Source organism: Eptesicus fuscus, chromosome 4, assembly GCF_027574615.1.
Source record: "Eptesicus fuscus isolate TK198812 chromosome 4, DD_ASM_mEF_20220401, whole genome shotgun sequence".
Lineage (NCBI taxonomy): Eukaryota > Metazoa > Chordata > Mammalia > Chiroptera > Vespertilionidae > Eptesicus > Eptesicus fuscus.
The window spans coordinates 12,479,201-12,504,563 of NC_072476.1; the positions used below are offsets into that span (position 1 = coordinate 12,479,201).

The following is a 25,363-nucleotide window of genomic DNA, read 5'->3' on the forward strand; positions in this document are numbered from 1 at the left end:
GTGAGGCCGCGCGCCCCTGGGTCCGGGAGAGGCCACGCACCCCTGGGTCCGGATGAGGCTGGGTCCCGGGTCAGGGTGAGGCCGCACGCCCCCGGGTCTGGGTGAGGCCGCGTGCCCTGGGGCCCGGGTGATGCTGGGTCCCAGGTCCGGGTGAGGCTGAGCGCCCCTGAGTCCGGGTGAAGCCGTGACCCTGGCTCTGGGCGAGACCAAACCAGAAGGAGTCGGACCTGCATTACCACCATTTGTCCACCATCCAGAGCTGAAAAGTCAGTGCCGACATGTACACATAAGGAACTGGTGGACATTGAAATTGGGTCTCAAAAGAACTGTTGGTCCAGAAAGAAACTTACTACAGACTGATTCATTTGCCTGTCAGCATAACTATTATTGCTTGTCTCACATTCGGTTCTTATAAGTATATTTCTAGTAACACATGATCTCACTCATCTAGGGGAAATGATGAACAACATAGACTGATGAACAAGAACAGACCCAGAAACAAGGAGGCATCGATCGGACTGTTGAGCCTCAGAGGGAGGGTAGGGGAAGGTGGGGGTCGGGGGGAGAGATCAACCAAAGGACTTGTGTGCATGCATACGAGCCTAACCAATGGTTAAGGACAACAGGGGGACGGGGGCATCCGTGGGGAGGGGTGTGGGATGGGAATGGGGGGATGAGGACAAATATGTGACACCTTAATCAATAAAGAAATTTAAAAACAAACAACAAACAAAAAAAACCCCTCAGACACCAAGGTTCAGGTGAGCTTCCCTGGTTGGCAATACTTCACGTGTGTTGTCACACGCCATTGCTGGGAGAGTTCAGCACTGCCCACCTGACTCCACGGAGAGGACAGCAGGACACCCGCCCGGGTCTCTCCCGGATTCCGTCCTCTGTGCCGTTTGCATTTGTTGATGTTATCCGTAGCCATTCACTGCAATGAACCATAACCAGGAGTGTAATAGCTCTTCTGAGTTCTGTGACTCCTTCTCGTGGACCATGGACGCTGAAGGGGGTGCTGTGGACCCGGCTTGGATGTCCATTCATATCGGTGATGGAAGAGCCCGTTTGTTGGCGTGGGTGCCCTGCAGCCTTGCCCACAAGAAGGGAAAGCTGCCTGTAGCCTCTGTGGCGTTAGCTGGGGCCCGTTGCAGAACAGCGCGCAGAGTGGGCGGCGAAGAGCTCTCCAGCGGTCAAAGTCAGGCCAGCTTTTATTCGGTGGGTCCTGTAAAGGACCGTCCCTGTTAGCAGAGGTGACCCAGTGCTAGGACCCCGGTGGGCACTCAGTGAGGACTTGTTAGTGTGCTCTCATGGGAGTCGTGGTCCTTCCTCGAAGGAAAGATGGGTAGAAAAGGACGCAGCAAAGGGGGCAGCCAGGATCCCAGAGTTCAGGCAGGAAAGGGATTGGGGGGGGGGGGAAGTGCGTTCACTAGTTCCTGGGTCATATCAAGGGGTGTAGTTGGGGACCCAGCCGCAGGAGAAACTCAAAGCTGGGGCGCTGTGAGGTCTGATGTTCCCAGAAGCCCTTGGAGCCAGAGAGGTCAAGCTGGGAGAAGGTGGCGCCAGGGTCGCTGTTGCTCCTTCTCCCCCAGGGGGCGCCCCAGCGCCGGCCCTGGAGCCCGCAGAAGCAGTGGGGGCGTCTAGCCGCGGGAGAGGAGGCATGGGCGCTGGAATCGGGGTGCTGCTGCTGGTGCAGCTGTTGGTGAGGGTCGAACTCGAGATGCAGGGTGAGCTCAGGCCGGAGCTCGGGGTGACAGGGGTAGGATGGGGAGCATGGAGACCGAGGGGAGCTCACCTTCTCGCCTCACCCCAGGGTTGCAGGTTCAGAACCAGCTGTTTTCAGGTAAGGCACCCAGGATGCGCGTCCCCCTGCCCAGGGCACCGCGGCCAGGACGCACAGGGCGCCATCTCTTTTCATCTCTCCCGCCCCAGGTTTCAAGAATTCGTCGTGGCTTACGCGTAACTGACGGGCGTAGGGGCGGGGAGGGGGCGGGGCCTGCAGACCGAGGGAAAGGGGTCCCTGTGGGGAAGGGGTCCCTGTGTCCCCTTCCCCCCCTTCCCCCCGGGCTGCAGGGCCCTAGCACGGTTTCCCTGGGGCCGGGGGCGGGCAGGGGGGGCTGTCTCCTGCAGCTCAGCCGCAAGCCCGTCTGTCCACCCCAGAGCCCTGTGGCCGCCGGAACATCCACCCGCTCATCGTGGGCGGAACGGACGCTGCGCGCGGGCGCTGGCCGTGGCAGGTGAGCCTGCGGCTCCGCCACAAAGGCCACAGCTGCGGGGGCAGCCTGCTCGGCCGGCGCTGGGTGCTGTCGGCGGCGCACTGCTTCCGGAAGTAAGTCTGCGGCGGCCGGCCCGCGGGCCTCACACCCCTGTGACCCTCCTGGTCTCCTGAGCCCCGGCCCCGCTGCCGCCGCCCACACCGTGGGAGTCCCAATGGTGCCCCGGCAGGGAACTCGTCAGTTTTTCCCAGAAGGGTCTTCCAGAACATTCCCGTGCACGTTTGTGTGTCTTGTTCCTTTCACTTTCTTGTTCTCTTCTCCCAAATGGCATTACTAGCCTTCACCGCCCGCCTCCCGCTCCCAGGGGAGGGGTGCCGCGGGGGGAGGAATGAGCCAGGTGGGTGAGTGCGCACAGACCTGGCCTGTGGCAGCAGGGGCCCCCGAGGCTGCTTTCACTCCACTCTGCTGAGCATCCCACTTGGGCATCTGTGCATCTGCTCACTCGTTGTTGTTGTTGTTTTTTAATATATTTTATTGATTTTTTACGGAGAGGAAGGAAGAGGGAGAGAGAGTTAGAAACATCGATGAGAGAGAAACATGGATCAGCTGCCTCCTGCACACCCCCCACTGGGGATGTGCTTGCAACCAAGGTACATGCCCTTGACCGGAATCGAACCCGGGACCCTTCAGTCCGCAGGCGGACGCTCCATCCACTGAGCCAAACCGGTCAGGGCTCATTCACTTTTTTAGGATGGCTCTGAGGGGTGACAGGCTGGTTGAGTGACTGGCCAGTCAGACCGCAGGGGGAGGCACCCTCTGTCCTCCCAGCCCCAGGTCTCTGGGTTCTGGGGCTTTGGTTGCAGGCTCCCTGGACACTCTGTCCTGTGAGGAGAACTGCTCCTGGTGTCCAGGGTGAGCCCTAGTAGCACCCTGGGCAGTCTCCCCTTTGAGCGGGCCCCGGGTGGCCCACACTTCGCTAAAGACCCCTAACTGAACCGGCCGGCATGGCTCAGTGGTTGAACGTTGACCTATGAACCGGGAGTTCATGGTTGGATTCCCAGTCAGGGTACATGCTTGGGTTTCGGGCTCCATCCCCAATGCAGAGGTTGCAGGAGGCAGCCGATCAATGATTCTCTCTCATGATTGATGTTTCTCTCTCTCTCTCCCTGTCCTTTCCTCTCTGAAATCAATAAAAATATATTTTAAGAAAAAAGAAGGAAAAAGACCTCTAACTGCTCTCTCCTCCCCTGTCAGAAACAGGGACCCGTCGAACTGGATGGCCCAGTTCGGTGAGCTGTCTTCCAGCCCATCTCTTTGGAACCTGGGGGCCATCTACCATCGTTTCAGAGTGCAGGACATTATCGAGTACCCTCATGTCAAGGAGTCTTCACTCAGCGACATTGCCTTGCTGAAGCTGACCTCCTCGGTCACCTACAATAAGTACATCCAGCCCATCTGTGTTATGGCCTCCGCCTTCGAACTCCAGAACCAGAGTAACTGCTGGGTGACCGGCTGGGGGGACATCCGTGAGAATAAAAGTGAGACTTGGGGACAGATGGGTGGGAAAGAGGGGGGCATTATCCTCCTTTCCCAGCCCCACCAGCCCCGACCTTGGCCTGGGTACTGCTGGGCCCTTCTGTGGGCCTGGTCAGCATTCTCTCCCCACCTGCTGGCCACTCCTCCTCCCCCTGAAAGGGCAGGACTTTCTGTGCCCACTCAGTTCCTTGTCCTCCCCAGAGACAGTGAGCCAGAGCCAGCACTGAGAGAGGACCAGCCCCCCACCCCCCAGGCCAAATTCCTCAACCTGCAGGGAACTGGAGTTTTGGGGGTGGATTTTTCAGTGAGGCCTTGGGTGTTGGCTTTTTTTTATAATTGAGATTTAATTCACAAACCATGAAATTCACCATTTTAAAGTATATACAATCCAGTGGGGTTTAGTATACTCACAGTTTGCACCATCGTCGCCACCTAATTGCAGAACATTTTCATCATCTCAAAATGGAACCCCACAACCACTAAACAGTCACTCCCCATTACCCACTCCCTCCAGCCCTTAGCAGCCACTAACCAGATTTTTAAAAATATCTATGTTTTTATTGAGTTGAGAGAGAGGAAGGGTAAGGGATAGAGAGATAGAAACATCCATCAGCTGCCTTCTACACGTCCCCTACTGGGGATCAAGCCCAAAACCCAGGTATGTGCCCTGACCAGGAATCTAATTGGTGACCTCCTGTCTTATGGGTTGTTGCTCAATGACTGAGTCACACCAGCTGAGTCACGAGCCAGCTTTTTATCTCTATGGGTTATGGATATTTTATAGAAATGGAATCATACAACATATGACATTTTGTGTCTGGTTTCTTTCAATGAGCATAATGTTTTTAAGGTTCATGTAGCATGAAATCAGAACTTCATTCCTTTTTATGACTGAGTAATATTCCATGTATGGATAAATCATATTTATTTCTTCTTTTTAAATATATTTTATTGATTTTTTACAGAGAGAAAGGGACAGGGATAGAGAGTTAGAAACATCAATCAGCTGCCTCCTGCACACTACCTACTGGGGATGTGCCTGCAACCAAGGTACATGCCCCTTGACCGGAATCGAACCTGGGACCCTTCAGTCCACAGGCCGACGCTCTATCCACTGAGCCAAACCGGTTAGGGCCATATTTATTTATTTATCCATTGATGGACATTTGTGTTGTTCCTTCCTTTTGGGTATTGCAAATAGAGCTGCTATGAACATCAGTATACAAATTATTGTTTGAACGTCCTTTTTCAATTCTGCATATATATTCTGGATCACATGGTAATTCCATGTTTAACTTTTGAAGAACTAACAATGTTCCACACCATTTTCCATTCCTGTCAACAATAAATGGGGGTAATAAATTCTCTTCATTTTCCTCAGCTTGTTATTTTCCAAATTTTTATAATTTTTGCCATCCTAGTGGGTGTGAAGTGGAATCTCATTGTGGTTTTGATTTGCATTTCTTTAATGACTAGTTATGTTGAGCATCATTACATGTGTGTGATGGCCACTTGTATATCTTTCTTAGAGAAATATTCAAGTTCTTTACCTATTTTAAATTGAGTTGTCTTTGTTGTTTCATTGTAATCACTTTTTATATATTCTGCATACTAGACCCTTATCAGGTATATGATTTGCAAACATTTTCTCTAATTCTGGAGGTTTCTTTTCACTTTCTTGATAGTGTCTTTTGATGCACAATTTAAAAATATTTTATGAAGTCCAAATTATGTTTTTCTTATGTTGTTTATGCTTTTGAAGTCACATCTAAGAAACCATTGGAAAATACAAGGTCATGAAGATTTACCTCTATGTTTTCTTTAAAAGTTTTATTGTTTTAGTGCTTATATTTATATCTTTGATCCATTTTGAGTTTATTTTTGCATATGGTATGAAGGAGGAGTCCAACTTCATTCTTTTTTATTGTTAATTCTCATCCGAGGATATCTTTTCCATTGATTTTTTTATTTTAGAGAGAGAGTGGAAGGGAGGGAGGAGGGGGGGGAGAGAAACATCAATGTGAGAGAGACACGTCGATTGGTTGCCTCCCACATATGCCCTGACAAGAGCAGGGCTCGAACCTGCAACCCAGGTACATGCCCTTGACTGGGAATCGAACCCATGACCCTTCGGTGGGCAGGATGACACTCTAACCACTGGGAAACACTGGCCAGGGCCCACCTTCATTCTTTTGCATTGCGTACAGTATTCAGTTATGCAAGCACCGTTTGTTGAAGAGATTGTTCTCTCCTCCATTGAATTGTCTTGGCACCTTTGTCAAAAGTGGATTTACCATAGATGCATAGATTTATTTCTAGACTCACAATTTTAGTCCACTGGTCTGTATGTTTATCCTTGTGCCAGGATTTCATTGTTGATTCCTTTAGCTTTATAGCATGTTTTAAAATTTGGCAGTGTGAGTCCTCCAACTTGTTCCACTTTTTCTTTTTCTTTTTAGTTGGGCAGGATCTTTTTTGTTTAATCCTCACCCAAGAATATGTTCATTGATTTTGAGAGCGAAAGAGAAACAATATGAGATAGATTGGTTGCCTCCCACACGTGCCCTAACAGGGGCCAGGGATCAAGCCTGCAACCCAGGCATGTGCCCTTGACTGGAAATCAACCCTGAGACCCTTTGGTGTGTGGGCCAGCACTCTAACCACTGAGCAACACTGGCCAGGGCTGTACCAGTGTTCTTTATTTCTTCCTATGAGTTTAAGTTACTGATTAGTGTCTTTCATTTCAGCCTGAAGGGCTCCCTTTCCCATTTTTCATTGGGTAGATCTAACCGTGAATCCTCTCAACATTTGTTTATCTGAAAGTGTCTTAACTTCTTCATTTTCTGAGGGATAGTTTTGCCTGATAAAGAATTCTTGATTAATTTTTATTCTTTCAGCACTTTAAATATGTCATCCTAGCCCTAACCAGTTTGGCTCAATGGACAGAGCGTTGGCCTGAGGACTAAAGGGTCCCAGGTTCAATTCTGGTCTAGGGCACATGCCCAAGTTGCAGGCTCGATACCCAGAAGGGGGCATGCAGGAGGCAGCTGATCAATGATTCTTTCTCATCATTAATGTTTCTATCTCTCTTTCCCTCTCCCTTTCTCTCTGAAATAAATAAAAATATATTTAAAATAAAGAAATAAATATTTTAAAAAGAACAATGGCCCTTGCCCTATTGGTGTGGCTCAGTGGTTGAGTGTCCACCTATGGCCTAGGAGGTCACAGTTCGATTCCCAGTCAGGGCACATGCCTGGGTTGTGGGCTCGATTGCCAGCAAGGAGCATGCAGGAGACAGCGATCAATTATTCTCTCTCATCATTGATATTTCTATCTCCGTCTCCCTCCTCTTTCTGAAATCAGTAAATCAAAATTATTTTTTTAAAAAGCCAGTTTGGCTCATTGAGTAGAGCGTCAGCCTGCAGACCAAAGGGTCCTGGGTTCGATTCTGGTCAAGGGCACATACCTTGGTTGCAGGCTCCTCCACAGCCTGGGCCCTGGTCAGGGCACATGCAGGAGGCAACCAATTGATGTGTTTCTCTCACATTGACATTTCTCTCTGTCTTCCCCTCTCTCTCTCTAAAAAAAAAAAAAATGATCAATGGAAAAATATCCTCAGTGAGGATTATCAACAACTTTATCTATCTATCTATCTATTTATTTATTTATTTATTTATTTATTTATTTATTTATTTATTTATTTATTTTTAAAGAAAAGAACAATGGCCCAGCCCTGGCCAGTGTCACTCAGTTGGTTGAGCATCATCCCATGCATGGATCGCCAGTTCAATTCCTGGTTAGGGCACATACCCGGATTGCAGGTTCAATCCCCAGTAGGGGGCGTGCAAGAGGCAGCCGGTGGATGTTTCTCACACCAATCTCTTTCCCTCTCCCTAAGAAATCAATAAAAACCTTTTTGTTTTTAAAGAACAATGGCCCAGGCATTGTGGGTGCCCAGGGGTCTCCGTTCCCACAGCCCATTCATCCCTCCCAACCTGATGGCAGAGGAGAGGCTCAGGATGCTCTCTTTCTCTGTTTCCTCAACTCCTATGCAGAGCTGCCGGCTCCCTACATCCTCCGGGAAGTACGGGTCTCCATCATAAACAACTCCAGGTGTAATTTCCTGTTCCAACAGCCCAATTTCTTCTATAGAATGGCAGATGACGTGATCTGTGCTGGCTCTGAGGACGGCAAACACGACGCCTGCAGAGTGAGTGCCCCCGCCCCCGTCAGAGCCTTGCTGGAAACAGGCACCACCGCTCTCAACCTTGGCCTGAGAGCAATCCCTCACCCCCACCCCCCATGACCAACCTGCCCTCAGAGTTGATTAATGAGAAAGTGATTTCGCCCTTACTTACCCTGCCTATCAAAGCTCGTTTTGCATTGATAGTGTCTCTTTGGGGCCTCATGTGACTCCTGGTGGGTAGCGACGTTTGCCCCCCTTTGCAGATGTGAAAACTGAGGCTTGGTCACCTCCAGGGGGAGGAATAGGATTTGCACCTAGTTTGCCCAGCTCCATAGCCCCTCCTGTTCTGGGGGGTCTCCCCACTGGCCCCTCGTGCCCCAGGCCAGGCTCACCTGTGCTGCTCCCCAGGGTGACTCAGGTGGCCCCTTGACCTGTGAAAAGAATGGACTGTGGATTCAGATTGGAATCGTGAGCTGGGGAGTGGGCTGTGGTAGGCCCAACCGACCCGGTGTCTACACCAACATCAGTCGATACTTCAGCTGGATCCAGAAGCTCACGGCCCACAGCACACCCGGGCCAGACCCCTCCCCACTTCTGCGGCTCCTCCCTCTGCTCTGGGCTGCCCCGCTCATGCAGCTGGCCTGTGCACCCTGACCGGGGCCCAGGCACATTTACCCAGGGCGGTGGACACGCCTGGACTGTCTGCCGGACCAGGCTCTGGTCCCCTTCTGTCTCCTTTGCTAATAAATGTGTGCATTTTCATTGATTCCTTGCAGAGCATTTTGTGGACTTGGGTGGCTTCCTGGACACTCTCATAGTCACTTATGTCCCGTCTTCTCCAAGACCACTCCCTAAGTCCCAGTTCTCTCTCTGCTTGTCTGCACTGCACGTATTTTGGTTGCAAACAGGAGAATCCTCACAGGTTAGTTCAATCAGAAAGGATTTATGGAAGGACATTAGTAGCACTCGGGGGCCAGGAAGACTGGAGTGGGGTATTGTGGAGGACATGCCCCCTAACACCCCAGTGCTCATCACACAGATGTCAGGTGCTCCTGGTCTTAATGTGCCCCCCTCCCCCCCAAGGCTGACCTGGGACAAGGACTGGGGTGCGGGTAGTTTATTTGGGAGGCCAATACCAAGAAGCGCCGGTGAGGAGTGGGGAAACTGAGGCAGGGAAGGAAGAACCCCATGACGTTTGCCTGAATGAGGAGGTTACTGAGGCAGAGTCCCGCTGGGGGCCCCTGAGAAACCACAGGCTCCGGGAGGACAAGGGTGCTGTGTGGGGCCCTTCTCTCCTGGCCCCACGGGCTGAGGGTTGTCCTGGTGGCATGGGTGAGGGCGCTAGTGCCCAAGGAGCTGCTGCAGCACCAGAAGGCGGCCTGGTGGAGGCGGGCAGCACCAAGTTTGTCTGGCTCCTCACTGGTGTCCCAGAACTCCGCCTCAGCATGACCAGGGATCAGGCCAGCAGGGCCCACTCAGGGGCACCTGGAACTGCTCAGGCAGATCTGCGTTTTCACAAGATTCCCCCGTGCTGTGAGCTCAAGATGTGTGAGGAGCTAAGGTTGGTCCCCATTTCTTCCCTCGGTTCCCCACCCTACAGTTCCCTGCTGTGGAGAGGCAGGTGCGAGGCCCTCAGAGAGCAGACCTGCCTGGTTTCTGCCCCACACCTGCCAGCAGCGCAGCACACTTGGGCTTCGTGCCCTGGGGCAGCCCTGCGAGGCTGGGTCTCCCCTTCCCCCTGGCCACCATGAGGACACTGATGCTCAGTGAGGGGACGGGACCGCTGGGGTCACCCAGCTCACCAGGGCCTGGGTCCAGAGAGCACTTGGCCAGGCCTGGGGTCTGGGCTCCATGTTGGGCCCGCCAAGCCGGAACTTGGTGCCTTAGCAACCAGCCCTGTAAGGAGCCTGGGGCCTGGGTCAGGTTTGGAGGAGAGCTGCCAAGGATCCTTTGGAACTTCCTGGCCTGACCGCAGCCCCCCTTCTCCCCCCCACCTCACTGCCCTTGCCTGGCTGGGCTCCTGTCCCCCGTTTCCAGCACCTTGGCCCAAACCAGGCTTCTTTTGAGAATTGCACGTGTCCCTTTCCTGCCACCTTGTAAGTGCTGCTCAAAGCATCTTTGTTTGAGGCTGGACAGGTGAAGCCGCAGCCCCGCCCTGGTCTCCTTAATTACCCCTGGCCAGGGCCCGCCCTCCTGGCCTTTTAAGCCCCCACAGACACTGCCAGCCCAGTCAGCTGGGAGGGCACCAGGCTGTGAGGGTGAGAGCAGGGTCCAGGGGCTGGCAGGGTGGGTGGGGGGGCAGCAGTGGGGCAATGGAAATAGAGGGTGGGGAAGGGACTTGCCTGGAGGCCTAGGGCGCCCAAGTCTCAAAGGGGCTGGGGACAAGGGTGTTCCCTGGAGCCTGGGAGCAGACAGCTGGGCCCTGGGCATAAGCCTGAGACTCCCGGGGGCTGAGGGAAGACGGAACGGCCTCTGGGACACACGTGCTCGGGGCTAGGACCCTCTTTCCTCTCTCTGCAGGCTCCCACGAGAGGCTAAGCCCTGGGCAGGGCCACCTTTACCCAGCACAGTCCTAAAGGCAGAATGAGGGGGGCTCCCTGCCTCCGGGCACTGCTCCTGCTGCTGCCAGGTGAGTGTGGGACAGGGGCCACGGGTGCCGACCACAGGGACCTTGGCTGCCAGATGTCCCATCTCACCCCTCTCGGGCCTGGCTCCCAGAGAGCACAGCAGGGCACTCTAACCTTGGCTCCAAGGGCTCACGTTCTCTCTGTCACTGACCTTGGGCTCTCCAAACCTGGAGGTGCTGTCTTCACAATGGGTCTAAGTCCCCGCCACACAGCGCTCTGGGGAAGTTAAATTGGGTAACCGGGTGGACACAATCCTGGCACCAGGTTAATGCAACAAATATGTTCCACCTTCCTTCCTTATCTGTAACCACCCTTCCCCTCGGTCCGTGATCTGATACCAAATCCATAATCCAGTGCCTTCCCTACTTCCTCTTCCAGGCGTGGCTGGGACACTGGAGTCTGCAGGTTAGGACGCCTCAGGTCCCCTCCCCCCACCCCCGGAGCCCACCCCTACCTAACCTGGCTCTAAGTCTCCCCGCCCCCTCCCCCCCTTCCCAAGTCTCCAGTCCTCCGCCCACTCTGGCCGTCCCCCTTGTCCTCTCGCCGCAGCCTGCGGGCAGCCTCGTGTGTCCAGTCGGATCGTGGGGGGCCAGGACGCCCGGGCCGGAGAGTGGCCGTGGCAGGCGAGCATCCAGCACCGCGGGGTGCACGTGTGTGGGGGCTCGCTCATCGCCCCGCAGTGGGTCCTGACCGCGGGGCACTGCTTCCAGAGGTCAGCGGCCAGACGCCAGGCTCAGGCTCACTCAGGGGTACAGGGATGGGGGCGGGGGGAGCGGGCAGCTGGGCCCCACCTAGCGGAGGCGCGGGGACTGGGCCCTGGTGCGGGGCTGCGGTCAGCAGCCTGCTCCTGTCCCGCAGGCAGGCGCCAGTGTCCCAGTACCGCGTGCGCCTCGGGGCGCTCCGTCTGGGCCAGGCCTCGCCCCGCGCTCTCTCGGTGCCCGTGCAGAGGGTGCTGCTGCACCCCGACTACTCTGAGGACGGGGCCCGTGGAGACTTGGCATTGCTCCAGCTGCGCCGCCCAGTGCTCCTGAGCTCCCGGGTCCAGCCGGTGTGCCTGCCGGAACCCGGGGCCCGCCCGCCCCCGGGTACTCCCTGCTGGGTCACTGGCTGGGGCAGCCTCTCCCCAGGAGGTGAGGCAGAGGGCGGGGCACGGGGGCGGGGGGGGGGGGGCGGGCCGGGCCTTCCCCCTCCTGCTTCCTCTGACCGGGAATCCCTCCCACCACAGCTTCAATCTGGGAATCGGACCCTCCCAGTCCTGGCAAGTTAGATTCTCAGGGGCGGCTTCTCCCCCCACCCTGCTCATCCCTCACAAGCCCCCCTTCGTCCCCCAGTGTCACTTCCAGAGTGGCGACCTCTTCAGGGAGTAAGAGTGCCATTGCTGGATGCGGGCACCTGTGACCACCTCTACCATGTAGGCACCAAGGTGCCCCGTGCTGAGCAAATAGTGTTACCAGGGAACCTGTGCGCTGGCTACACCCAGGGCCACAAGGATGCCTGCCAGGTGCGTGAAGCTGCCTCGAACCTCGGAGTCCATGCTCCTGTGCCCAGCACCCTACCTCCCTTGAACCCAGGACCAAGGAGGTACCACCTCCAGGGTCCGCATCCTGGCTCCCAACCCAGATGTACCACCCGGGGGCCTGGAGCCCTCGGACTGCCATAGTCTTCAGAGGACTGGGCCCTAAGCTTGCCTTTCTCCTACAGGGTGATTCTGGGGGACCCCTGACCTGCTTGAAGTCTGGGCGCTGGGTCCTGGTGGGCGTGGTGAGCTGGGGCAAGGGCTGTGCTCTGCCCTACCGTCCAGGTGTCTATACCAATGTCGCCATGTACAGCCGCTGGATTCAGGCTCGCCTCGGCCACTGCTGTGGTGACTGACCTGGGTTCCTCAGCTACTTGGTCCCTCTGGGGACCTGTACATCCCCCAACCCTACCATTTCTCCCTTTGAGGCTCAGAGGCCTGATAAAGCTAAGGAGCCATCTCGCCATCCATCTGTCCATCCCCTGCCTTCCTTGGGGCTCACCAAACCTGAGCTGCCAGCCCCGCTCAGGAGCCTCCCATCTGTGGGGGTCTCCCACTCCTGCCTTCCCTTCCTGCTCGTTTAGCCTCCTCAGCTCCAGCCAGGCCTGGGCCTGGGCACCCGGAGACGGTAAGTGGCATTCCCGGTTGGGCTTGTGTGCCCCTCTCTCTGGAGGAGGTCGGAGAGGTTCAAAGTGTAGAGGGATTCAGCACCAAGAAGATGGTTCTCCATCGCTAGCTTGGAAGGTGGGTAGGGGGGTCACATGGCAAGGAACGTCAAGCAGCCTCCAGGAGCTGAGGGCAGCCCTGGCTGACAGGCGTCAGGGAAAGAGACATCTCAGCGCGCTGACCGAAAGGAACCGAATCTGGACACGTTGACCAAGCATGGAGGCGAATTCTTCCCCAGCCTCCAATGAGAGTCCACTAGGCCAAGCCCTTGATTTGGGCCTGGTGAGACCCTGGGCAGAGAACCCAGCTGAGCCCAACCGGACTCCTGGCCCACAGAGCTGTGACTTAGTAAATGTGTGTTGTTTAAAGCTGCCGTGTTTGCCGTCACTGGTTACACAACAATAGGAAATGAATCCAGATTTTGCCCCACCACAATGAAGATACCTGGGGGCAGGGTGGGCCTCCACCAGGCTCAGGAGTCTGGACCACCTGGCATCGTGCCCTCTGCCCAAAAGGGGCCAGGAGCCCCCAGGCAGGCCTGGCTGGCATTTCTGCTGTTGTTTCTGTCATTACCCCACCCGTGCCCTGGGGGAGTCTGGGGCTGGGTCCTAGCCTTACACAGAACCCCCACGCCCAGGACCCCCGACACCTGAATCTGGAGACGGGCTTAGACCCTTTACAGCTCCCTGCCCACCTTCATGGGCCTGGGACCTGCCATCTCCTCATCCCCAGGCCAAGGACACCCGTTCTGTAGATAGATCTCAGTTTCTAGAGCTGCAGGGAGAACAAGAAACTGAACAGAACCTGGAAAATCCAAAGCCTAATCTTTGGAGTTGACAGCAGCAGTCGGTAAAGAGTTAACAGGAAGGCCATCATCAAAGGTGCAGCCTGGTGGGGCAGGCCCAAGCAGCTGCCCCCACAGAGGCCTAAGCCTTGTCTCCCTCCCTCCTTGTCTCCCAGGAGAGGAAGTGGCTGCAGCAGGTGGTCCTGCCGGGTTGCTGTGGGCCAGGCCAGGCCAGGCAGTGTGAATACGGACCGGACCGGGCAGCAGGGAACTCCAGGCTGCTCTCCCCCAGTGTGAGGGCCATCCATCTGGGGGAGAGCTTGGCTGTTTCTTGGGGGTCATCGGGGACTAGGGTGCCCAGAACAGGGTATGGCTGTGGCAGACCAGCCTGCAAAAGGCTGTGGTCACATCTGTGGTGGGACCCAAAGGACCGCTGTGGGGTGATGTTGGCCATTCTCCCAATTCTTTCTCAGTCTGAAGCCAGCCAAGGGGTGCCTCCCAAAGCATTGAGGTGGGAACAAGCCTGGGGCTGGAGCCAGGGTTCCTCAGCCTTGGACCTGCTGTGATTGTAGTAATGGGTTCCCATTCAGAGTCCAGTGTTTCTGAAGCGAAACCTGGGAGCGGGGTAGGGGCAGGAACTGGGAAGGGAAGGGAAGGGCCAGTGAATGAGGAATGCTACTCCTGGTCAGGCTCTTACCAGGCGTCTGGGCCACTGTGCAGAGGGCATCACGGGACTATCTCAGTGGGTTTTTCACGGAGGCTCTGTGAGGTAGGTTTGTTTTCTCATTTGTCAGATGAGAAAACTGAGGCCTGACGTCATGCAGCCGGTAGATGATAGACTGGAATTTGAACCCAGGTGGTCTGATTCCAGGGGGAGCTGGGAATGGTAGAGGGGGGATTACTCCCTTTGCTGTCTTCGCTTCTTCCTGTGCTGATATTGTGGCCTCCCAGCCCCGTTCTTCTTGGCCTATTCCTGGTGTGGCAGCCTTGTGGGCTGGGCAAGTTGCAGCACTTTTCAGCCTGGCAGGCTCACTGGCACAGCACCCTGGACTGCAGCATCCTGTCAGCAAGGTCAGTGTGTGTGTGTGGTGGGGGGGGGGGGGAGGGCCTGGCCGTGCATCCTGCCCTGGGCCCACCATGGCTGCACAGGGGATGCTAGTCTCTTGTCCAAGGTAGGCATTTTCTAGTTACCCACCTCCCCCTGTGGTGCTACAACCAGATGGCCTTGTCTCTCCCAATACTGACTCAACCTCATTTCCCCACCCTAATCTGAACTGGTAACAACTGCCTTATCAAGGCTGTTGGGAGAGTCAGATTGACAGCTACAGCAACCATGGATTTGCCCACTGAGCATGTGTGCTGTGCCAGGCGAGGGGGGCTCTCCTGGGTGTTTTCATTTCCCATTCCATGGGTGAAAACCGGCCTTGAGAGGTTCAGTGACATGCCCTAAGGCTCACAGCGGGTAAGAGATGGAGCCAGAATTGAATTTGGGCAACTGACTCAAATTCCATGTCATTTCCCTCATGGAGATTAGTTAATTGTAAACACGACAAATGAGAGGCACACTAATAACTAGTGGTCATTTATAATTACTATTTATTAACCAATATTAAAAAAATAATAGACAGGAGGGGAAGGCCCACCAAGGCCAAGACGCTGCAGGCTTACTTTGGAGGGACCTGTCATGAGCGTTGGGTAGTTGAGGCAAGGGAGCAGAAAGGTCCAGGCCTTTCTGGGCAGAGAAGCAAGAGCAGCTGGCTAGCCAACTCATCTTAAGATTTCCATTCTGTCATGGCCTCTAGGAGGGAGGACATACATACACCTAGTGAGACCACAGAGCACAGGGGTTGGGGGTGGTCAGCCCCTGTTCTTCCCTCAAATTGCATCCCCACCCCATTCCTACGTGTATGAAGTATCATTGCACTGAATGACAGGATGCCCGCAGTCACCTCCCACAACCAACCGACCAAGTGGACAGAGACCCCCCCTCTGAAGGGAAGGACTCACTGCCTCTCCCAGGCCAGGTGACCTGAGACAGTTTCAATCAGACACATCATTACCTGAACTCTGGCATTGTGCTCTCTGTGCATTAGTTCACTAATACTCCCAAATATCCCAGGGGGTCCAATTATATATTCTCTCTTCAAGGATGGAAAACAGGTGGAGGTTCAGTGCCTTGCCCAAGATCACATTTAATAGGCTGGGGCTTGAACTTGGTCTGCTGGAGGAGGCTGGGGACAGGCATGATTCTCAGGGGGATGGGGTGGGGGCTAAGAGGGCTGCCCCACCCCCAGACCTCCAGGGTGACTCCTGGTGAACACAAGCTGGGCAGACAAGTCAGCTGTCCACAGGAAGATCTGCAATACAGCCCAGCTCCAGAAAGATGTGCTCAGGCTGAGGTGGGCCTGAACATCATGGGTGGAGAGGGGCCCTCTCCTGTCCCTGAACCCCAGGACTCCACCTGTACCTGCCTCATTCTGGGAGGTCTACTGGTTGCCTTCTTAGCCCTCCCCGCCTCAGCAGCACAGGAACTTAAAAGCCTCCAACTCTCTGTTCACAAAGAAGCTGATACTAAGGAAACTTTCAGGCTGGCCAAGGACTTGCCCCGCCACTTCCTGACTCAGGGGATGAAGCCCAAGTGGACGTCAGCCTGGGCCTCGCGTGCTGGCAGGGAGCCGCTGCTGCCTTGGGGCCCAGGGAGGGAGGAGTCACAAGAGGAGAAGGGACTTCAGAGGGCTCCTGAGGAGCCGGGGAGGACAAGTAAAAAATAACTCCAGTTAGAGTTTAGGAAACATCCATGTCGTGCTAACTCTTGGAGAGGCTCTACAAACGTCACAAACGGCTATTTCCCCATCCTGAAGAAGAGGAAAGCGGGCCTTGATGAGTGAGGTTGGCCGCCCAAACCTGCACAGTCAGCGCTGGAACCAGGACTTGCCTATCAGTTGATTTGAGCCCAGAGCCTGTGCAGCGAGCCACCAGCTTGATTCGGGGCCAGGGCAGCCGCTTCCACCCACTCTCAGGAACTCTCAAATTGCAGCCCCAACAACTGCAGAGCTCTTGACAGCCAGCACCATCCATCGGCTGCGCTCTGGGTGCCACGGCATGGACTCTGACACACCCCAGTAATGCCCTGGGAGTGGTTAAGTAAAAGAAAAGCCTCTATCCCTTGCTCTAGTGTGACTGCAATCGGGAGTGACCCAGGACAGAGTCCAGCACTGAAGGAGGACTGTGGGTAAGGATACCCCCGTAGGAAGGCAGCTAGCCAGGGAATAAGTCTAGAGGCCCCACCGAAGCCCAGGCGGACCTGGGCAGGGAGGCTGGCGGGTGCCCAGGGCCCCTGGGGCCAGGGAACCTCCCCAGGCCCACTCCCTGACACCACCAGCAGCTTCCTAGGGTCATTCCAGGCCATAAAGCTCCTCTGACCTGGGTGAAACAGACTTACACCTAAGGCTTTGGCAGGGGCATGCGGGCAGTCCTCCTATATGGTGGCAGGAGGTCCAGAATTTAAAACCTCCTCAAAATGGCCGCCAGAGAGCCCTTGGAATCATGAGTCAGGCCCCTCAATATGGCAGCCCAGGTCTCACTGAGATGCTAATGTTTGCCTCGCCAACGACCAAGAAGCACATCATTCATTCACTCTTCCTGGGTGTGGGAGTGCCCTAGGCTCTAAGCTAGGCCCCCCCATCAACAAAAGAAGGCTGGACCTGCGTGGGGGCCTCCCTCTCACTGATCCATAGGGACCTGCGCCCGGACCGTTTGGCTCAGTGGATAGAGCGACGGGCTGGAGGGCATGTACCTTGGTTGCAGGCTCTATCCCCAGTGGGGGGTGTGCAGGAGGCAGCTGATCGATGTTTCTCTCTCATTGATGTTTCTACTCTCTATCCCTCTCCCTTCCTCTCTGTAAAAAATCAATAAAAAAAAAAAAAAAAAGATAGGGACCTCGCCACTCCCAAGATGGCGCCATTCCCAACAACGTCCCTCCCGCTTACGTTCGCTGCCGGACTCCCACCACCCGCGACACCCCGGCCGGAGATATCCCGCGCCACGGCGCCAAGATGGCGGCCGGCCACACAGTCTGAGTAATCCGCTTTCTGATCACTTAAAATGGCGGCCTCGGGGCGGGGCCGCCGGGCGCAGGGCACGCTGGGGGCCAGCGCGCGGGACGCCGGGAACGGGGGCGGAGCGCGGCCGCGCCGGCGCGTCGAGTGGGAGAGGCAGCTGCTGCGATGGTGAGCGGTCGTGGGGGAGGGGCGCTGGGCTGGGGCCGGGGGCGGCGGGGGCCGCGGGCCGCGCGCGGGGGGGGCGTGGGGGCCGGGTTCCCTGTTCATGCCCATCCGCTGCCCCCAGGACGTTTTCCTTATGATCCGGCGCCACAAGACCACCATCTTCACGGACGCCAAGGAGTCGAGCACCGTGTTCGAGCTGAAGCGCATCGTCGAGGGCATTCTCAAGCGGCCGCCCGACGAGCAGCGGCTGTACAAGGTGCGGCCCCGCCGGTTCCGGGAGGGCGGGGGCCTGGCGAAGGCTGGGACCGGGGGCGAACGCTGCCGGGAACCGCCTCCCTGAGCCTGGTCGGAGGCGTCGTCGTTGATGTAAACAGTGGTGGCCGCCGCGGGCTGAACCTCCCCCACGTGGGGCGGTGTTCGAACTCGGGGAGATGAAGCACCGATAGCGTTCGCCACGCGTGAGGTCTCGATTAAGGATGGTATTAAAGGCGCGCGCCAGGCTCTATGCTGAGCGCCGAGGGCAGCGTCGCATCTGATCCCGACAACGGTCCCACCCGCGACGTACCGGCTCTTGACATCCCTGCTCTGTTGTTAAGGAAACAGCTCGGCAAGTGGCCACTTAAGAGCCCAAGGTCATTGGCCCAGCCAGGGTTTGATTCTGGATACCTTCAATCCTCTGCAGGCCCATCAGAATCACACTGACGCCCAGACACTCCACACAAAGAAATGGTGTTTGGATGAGTCCGGTCCCACCAACTCTTCGCAAAACTGTTATTACTCCCCAACCTTGCTGTTGTTATAAAAGCTCCCGCACCCCCACCCCTTCCTTCTTACAACCAACTAGTTATTTAGCAAGGATGGCTTGTGGTTTGGGTTTTTATTGGGGAATCTGTATGTCAGCCCCTGAGTAAAGTCTCTGGAAGCATGAGGTCCTTCACCTAAGTGGCTGATACCTACTGGGGCTTCCCTGCCAAATGTACTCCATCACTCTGAAATCTCCTGTTGGGAATTCCAGTAATTCCCATTTTACAGATAAGGAAACATCACGTCAAAAAGTTTACTTTGTCCAGGATGGCAGAGCTGGGATTCAAACCATGTCTGCCTGTGGCCAGATTAAGTAACTGGCTCTTAAAATTAGATTCACCTGGAGTTTGGGAAAAAACATTCCAGAGCCCTACCTTGGGAGGTTCCAATTTGGAAAGACTTGACTGTGGCCCTGGAAACTTGGATAAACTCTGTGGCGGTGCTGGGCCCTACTATGGGCTGTCTCTACCCTTTCTGACGCCCACTGTAGTTGTTGACCAGAGGAGGCTTTGGGACTTGACCCTCCTGGGGCCTCTCCTGAAACCCTGCCTGCCTCTCTCCTCAGGATGACCAACTTCTGGATGACAGCAAGACACTGGGCGAGTGTGGCTTCACCAGTCAAACAGCTAGGCCACAGGCTCCAGCCACTGTGGGGCTGGCCTTCCGGGCAGGTGAGAGGCGCAGCCAAGCCAGACAGGGTCGAACAGCCGAAGTTAAGGGGTCATCAGGGAGCCTGCAGTTATTCTTCTAGGACAATGTTTTCCCAGCCCACAAACATCAGGCAATATCCTGTGACTGTATTTGTTATCCCACAAACAAGATGCTTATAGAAATTGGAGCCTATTTCGTGAAGGATTCAAAGGTCTCTATTCATGATACCCGTTTATATTTACAGGGGACTTTTTTTTCCTTTTTTTATTCCCATCCCTCTTCTCTTCTCCCCCTTTGGCAACCATCAGCTTATCTATGGGTCTGTTTTATTGCATTTATTCATTTGTTTTGTTTTTTTTTAGATCCCACATATGAGTGAAATTATAAGGTATTTGTTTTTCTGTCTGACTTACTCCATTTAGTATTATACCCTCTAGGTCCATCCATGTTATGGCACATGGCCAGATTTCATTCTTTTTTATTGCTGAATAATATTCCATCGTGTGTGTGTGTGTGTGTGTGTGTGTGTGTGTCTCCACATCTTCTGTATCCATCTCTTGATGGACATCTAGGTTACGTCCATATCTTGGCTATTACTAGTAATGCTGCAGTGAGCAAAGGGGTGCATATTTTTTTTCAAATTAGTGTTTTTGTTTTCCTGGAATAAATATCCAGAAGTAATTGCTTGGTCATATGGTAGCTCTATTTTTAATTTTTTGAGGAATCTCCATACTGTTTTCCATAGTGGCTACACTAAGTTTACAGTCCCACCAACAGTGTATGAGGGTTCTTTTTTCTCTACGTACTCACCAGCACTTGTTACTTGTTGATTTATTGATGATAGCATTCTGACAGTTGTGAGGTGATAGTTCATTGTGATTTAATTTGCATCATTAGTGATGTTGAGTGTCATGTTTGTTGGCCATCGGTATGTCCTCTTGGGAGAAATGTCTGTTCAGGTTCTCTGACCATTTTATGTAATTGGATTGTTTTTTTGGTGTTAAGTTGTATGAGTTCCTTATATACTTTGGATATTAACTCCTTACAGATGTGTCAGGGCAAATATTTTCTCTCTTCAGTAGGTTGTCTTTTCATTTTGCTGATCATATCTTTTGCAATGCAAAAATTATTTAGTAACGTAGTTCTATTTGTTAAGTTTTTCTTTTTTCTTAATATATATATTTATTGATTTCAGAGAGGAAGGGAGAGGGAGACATAGAAACATCAATGATTGAGAGAGAGTCACTGATTGGCTGCCTCCTGCATGCCACCCTAACTGGGGATTGAGCCTGAAACCCAGGCATGTGCCCTGACCTGGAATCAAACTGTGACCTTCTGGTTCAGAGGTCGACGCTCAACCACTGAGGCATGCTGGCTGGGTGTAGCTTTGTGTGGTTTTTAAAAATATATATTTTTATTGATTTCAGAGAAGAAGGAAGAGAGAGATGGTGGGCGGAGGGGGGGGGCGGAGAGAAGAGAAAAGAAAGATGAATGAAGAGAATCATTGATTGGCTGCCTCCTGCATGCCCCCCCCCCCTCCCCGCAACTGGGGATCAAGCCCACAATCAGGAATTCAGTGGTGATCTCCTGGTTAATAAGTCAATGCTTAACCATTGAGCCATGCCGGTCTTTGAGAATTAGTTCTAATTCTGAGAAGAATGCCATTGGTATTTTAATAGGATTGCCTTGAATCTGTGTATTGCTTTAGGTAGTAAGGACATTTAACATTTATCCTTCCAGTCCATGAGCAAGCTGTAAAGCTGTACCCTTCCATTTATTTGTATCTTCTTCAATTTCTTTAGTGTCTTATAGTTTTCAGATACACCATATTTTCCGGCGTATAAGATTTTCCTGGGTTAAAAAGTCGTCTTATACGCCGGAAAATACGGTACCTTTCCTGCATCTATTGAGATGATCATATGGTTTTTATGTTTTATTTTGTAAATATGATGTATCACATTGATTGATTTATGGTTGTCCAACCATCCTTGCATCTCTGGGATGACCCACTTGGTCATGGTGTTTAATCCTGGTTTGCTAATATTTTGTTGAGAATTTTACATCTATGTCCATCAAAGGTATTGACCTATAATTTGTTTTTTGTTTTTTTGTAATGTCTTCATCTGGTTTTGGTATCAGGGTAATGCTGAATGAGTTTGGAAGTGTTTCTTCCTCTTTTGAAATAGTTTAAGGATAGGTTTAATTCTTCGAATGCTTGGTAGAATTTATATGTGAAGTTGCCTCCCTTTGCGGGCGACAGGCGTGGGGTGCGATTGCTTGGCTGGCCTGGGCCTCCCTTTGCGGGGAGATCGATTGTGGGGCTCCGCAGAGGGAAGCCGCTGGCTGGGTAGCCTGGGCCTCCATCTAATGTATTTTTCATTTCAGTTATGTATTCTAAAGTTGTGCTTGTGATTATACTTGCTAACTTTGTTGAAGTTCTCTCTAAGTTCCTCTTTTCTACTCTCAAGTTTGGAGAGCATCCTTATGATTATTTGAATTCTTTGTCAGGAAAATTACTTGTTTCCGTTTACTTCAGGTATTTTTCTGGGGATTTTTCATGTTCATTCATTTAAGAGATACTCTTCTGTCTTTTCATTTTGTTTGACTTTCTGTTTGTTTTTATGAATTACACAAAATAGCTCTCTCCCCCAGTCATGAAAAAGTAGCCTGAGGTAGAAGCACCCTATGTAGGCTGTGTGTGCTGGGTGGGTTTGGCAGGCTGGTAAGAGGCGTCAGGGCATTGGTCCACTGAGCCAGAATGGCTCCAGGTGGGTTTAGGCAGCCAGGTGCATGTAGTAGTGACCTGTAGATTTTCCTTGCTCCCTTTGTTCAGGGCTGAAATGGGCTCAGGCAGTTTCTGGGAACATGCTCCAGGGACCTTGCAGGTAGGCCAGAGCACCTGGATAGAGCCCATGACCACCCTGTGGAGGCGGAGGGGGACATAAACAAGTTTGGGGAAACAATGCCAACCTTGTAGAATTCCCTGCAGTCCCGGGGCTCCCCACCTTTCTCTGTACATGCTCTTTTTTGTTATTGTACAGAAAGTGGTCTTGTGAAGAAGTTACCTCTATGTAGTCTTAGCTGGAGTACTAGCCTATGTGGGCTAGAGTGGCTCCCAGCAGGGAGGCCAGGTATTTGTGGTGATGCCTTATTCCTGGCTTGTTCCCTCTGTTGGGAGGCAAAAGACTGCAGTGTAGCCAGGAACACCCAGTGGTGATCTCGCAGGTAGGCCAAAGCACTTGGATAGAGCTCCCCAGCCCTATCAAGTGTAGGGGAATGTGAACAACGGTGCTCACTGGCTTCTCTGGCCAGAGTTCCCACAGCTGCTAGATGGCTTTGTGACTTCCCAACCTTCTCTATTCTCTTGTTCAGAAATTATTCATTCGACCCTCAGTTATCTTGCATGAAGAATTGCTCTATTATTTGTATACTTGAGTTTGCTCATGGGAGGCGGAGTGTTTAACCTTCTCCTATGCTACCACCATCTTGGACCTGAGAGGACCTACTGAGTACCTGGGCCCTGTGCTCTGTGTTTTATTTTCATTGTAAGGTCTCCTCTTTGTTTTGTTAATCCTCACCCAAGGATATTCCCGTCCCCCCATTGATTTTTAGAGTGGGAGGGAGGAATGGGGAGATAGAGACGCTTCGGTGCTTGGGCTGGTGCTCTAACCACTGAGAACACTGGCCAGGGCTTATCTCATCCTCTTGGTAGCCCTGAGAGGTAAGCATTGCCATCCATATTTTGGAGATGTGGGCAAAGACTTGCCAGCAGTTATGTAGGGGAGTCATGGTTTAGATGCAAGCTGCCAGGACCTTGCCTGAGGTTGGCAGGCACTCTCTTAACAGTGCATCACTTAATCTCCCAGCATCTCTGTGCAGGCCAGAAACTTGTACCATATTAAGGATAAGTTAACTATATGTGGGGAGTTCAGATCATTTGCTAAGGTGGGTAGTGTTTCCTTGTGCAGCTTGCAGAAGGACAAGACATTGGTCTGTCTCCTCACCCACAAACTAGCTTCAGTTGGGGAGTTGACATTGTTCAACTCAAGTGTTAAATGGCATCATCCAGACTTGATCCAAGGAATAGGAAAGGTTGCTTAAGGCAAGAATTGTCACTGGATTTAAGATGAATTAGTTATAAAGCTGGTCAGCTGTCTTAACTTCAGTACTATTGACATTTGGGGCTGGATAATCTTGTGTGGGGTTGTCTTGTGTATTGCAGGATGCTTAGCATCTCTGACCACTACCAGAAATGCCATCTGCAGACTTCCACCTCCCAAGTTATGATAATTCAAAGATTTGCTGGATATGGCCAATTTTCCCTGGGGGACCTAATAGATTGGGAACCCTGAGCCAGATCAAGTGAACAGTCTCCTGGGTGGAAGGAAGTGCAGAAGAAAAGTGAAATGGGGCCCGAGCCCACTTTGCTCAACGGATAAGAGCGTCGGCCTGCGGACCAAAGGGTCCCGGGGTCGATTCCGGTCAAGGGCATGTACCTCAGTTGCAGGCTTCTCCCTGGCCCAGGCCCTGGTCAGGGTTTGTGCAAGAGGCAACCAACCGATGTGTTTCTCTCACATCGATGTTTCCCTCTCCCACTCTCCCTAAAAATCAATGGGAAAATATCGAGTGAGGATTAACAATAAATAAGGAAAAGTGAAATGGGGTTCATTTGCCCTGTGCTGACAGGGAAGCCACAGTTTCTAAAGAACAGAGAGCCATTTTGGCCAGTTAAGTGCTCCAAGGCAATGCACAGGGCATCGGGATGCAGAGTGGTGGTTCATGTGGGATGGCTGGGGAAGGCTTCTCTAAGGTGGTTTGGTTTGAATGTCATGGAATGGCAGGCTTGGGCCACTAAGTGCAAAGGCTCTGAGGCAGAAAGCTTGATATGGGAACTGAATAACACAGGAGTGATTGGAGAAAACATGATGGCAAGAACTTGACATTTTATTCAGAGTATGTTACAAGATACTGGAAGATTTTAAGGAGGGATGAAATAGTTTGGTTTCATTTTTAAAAAAATCCTCTCCAGAAGATATTTTTTTCATTGATTTTTAGAGACAATGGGAGAGGGAGAGACACATCACTTGGTTGCCTCCCGAACATGCCCTGACTAAGGCTGGGGATTGAGCCTGCAAACAAAGTATATGCCCTTGAACGGATATGAGCCTGGGACCCTTCAGTCTGCAGGTTGACACTCTATCCACTGAGCCAAACCAGCTAGGGCTGTTTTGATTTTTAAAATCACTGCTTGGTAGAGAAGGGATGTGAAGGAAACAAGGAGATAGGTGCAGAGGGTAAGGAAATGGGCCCCAGGATGGCCAGGCTCAGGGAGGAGAACAGGGTCAGTTAGCCCTGTAGAGGTGGGAGACATTCCAATAGGGCCACTGAATCTAGGCAGTTGGATGTAGGTAGGTCAGGGTTGTGGAGGAGACTCACTTTGGGGTGTGGGGGGAAGGAGAGGGTTTGCTTGGAGGTCCCCAGAAGTTAGAGGGTGGGTATCTCCTTCAGCTCCCCCTATTTTCCTCTCCAGATGATGCATTTGAAGCTCTGCGCATTGAACCTTTCTCCAGCCCTCCAGAGCTGCCTGACGTGATGAAGCCACAGGACTCAGGAAGCAGTGCCAATGAACAAGCCGTGCAGTGAGAGGGCCTGGGGCCCGCTCCTTCCCAGTGCTCCAACCTCCTCCCCCTCCCCAAATAAAAGAGATTTGGGTGTCTGCCTGGTTGCTGCCTCTTTATGTGCACCCTCCCTCTCCTGACTCCAGGCATCAGCCTCACTAGGGTGGGGCTCACTCCTTGCAAGACTCCTTCCCAGCCTCTCTTGCCTGCCAGGGCTGGCCTGCTGGACCACAGGCTCTCTGTGGTCATCAATCCAGCCCAGCCTGTCTTCTCAAAGGCCATGGGGAAAGAACTGGGAGAAACCCAGAGCCCTAGGCTAGTCTTTTCAGCCTGCTCCTGCCTAGGGGCAAAAGGTTTGAAGCTTTGTTCATTCCCAATCAATAGTCCCCTTTGCTGCTTCCCCCTCCACCTCAGCACACTGGCTTCCAGACAGGTGCCTCTTTCCTGCTCAGAGACCAGAAGCAAAAGTGTAAGCCAGAACCAGTGTGTGGTTCAGAGCAGTCTATGAAGAACCCTGTAGCCAGTCACTAGAA

At 53.1% G+C, this 25,363-nt stretch overlaps 3 protein-coding genes and 1 long non-coding RNA gene across 5 annotated transcripts; 3 read left to right on the plus strand and 1 right to left on the minus strand.

Annotated features, from left to right (window-relative positions):
* Window positions 1-1,645: 1,645 nt before the first annotated feature.
* On the plus strand, window positions 1,646-8,704 carry PRSS41 (serine protease 41). Of its 2 annotated transcripts, XM_054714634.1 has the most exons (7): window positions 1,646-1,727; window positions 1,814-1,843; window positions 1,933-1,959; window positions 2,161-2,329; window positions 3,471-3,754; window positions 7,808-7,962; window positions 8,347-8,704. In XM_054714634.1, the coding sequence occupies exons 1-7, from the start codon at window positions 1,661-1,663 to the stop codon at window positions 8,590-8,592; spliced, it is 978 nt and encodes a 325-aa protein (XP_054570609.1). In that variant the 5' UTR covers window positions 1,646-1,660; the 3' UTR covers window positions 8,593-8,704. The 2 variants fall into 2 exon arrangements, with proteins under 2 accessions (XP_054570609.1, XP_054570610.1); XM_054714635.1 differs by lacking the exon at window positions 1,933-1,959.
* A 16-nt stretch (window positions 8,705-8,720) lies between these two features.
* PRSS33 (serine protease 33) lies at window positions 8,721-13,084 on the plus strand. Its single transcript, XM_054714636.1, has 7 exons — window positions 8,721-8,860; window positions 10,459-10,567; window positions 10,944-10,970; window positions 11,115-11,277; window positions 11,424-11,695; window positions 11,897-12,066; window positions 12,267-13,084. The coding sequence occupies exons 2-7, from the start codon at window positions 10,522-10,524 to the stop codon at window positions 12,435-12,437; spliced, it is 849 nt and encodes a 282-aa protein (XP_054570611.1). The 5' UTR covers window positions 8,721-8,860; window positions 10,459-10,521; the 3' UTR covers window positions 12,438-13,084.
* A 2,026-nt stretch (window positions 13,085-15,110) lies between these two features.
* Window positions 15,111-17,605, minus strand: LOC129148691 (uncharacterized). The gene is made up of 2 exons (XR_008555654.1): window positions 17,521-17,605; window positions 15,111-15,329 (listed from the first exon to the last, which is right to left on the minus strand). It is a non-coding gene; the product is annotated as an uncharacterized LOC129148691 (long non-coding RNA).
* Window positions 17,606-17,656: 51 nt separating this feature from the next.
* ELOB (elongin B) lies at window positions 17,657-24,928 on the plus strand. Its single transcript, XM_054714638.1, has 4 exons — window positions 17,657-17,760; window positions 17,879-18,013; window positions 19,127-19,232; window positions 24,743-24,928. The coding sequence occupies exons 1-4, from the start codon at window positions 17,758-17,760 to the stop codon at window positions 24,853-24,855; spliced, it is 357 nt and encodes a 118-aa protein (XP_054570613.1). The 5' UTR covers window positions 17,657-17,757; the 3' UTR covers window positions 24,856-24,928.
* Window positions 24,929-25,363: the final 435 nt, after the last annotated feature.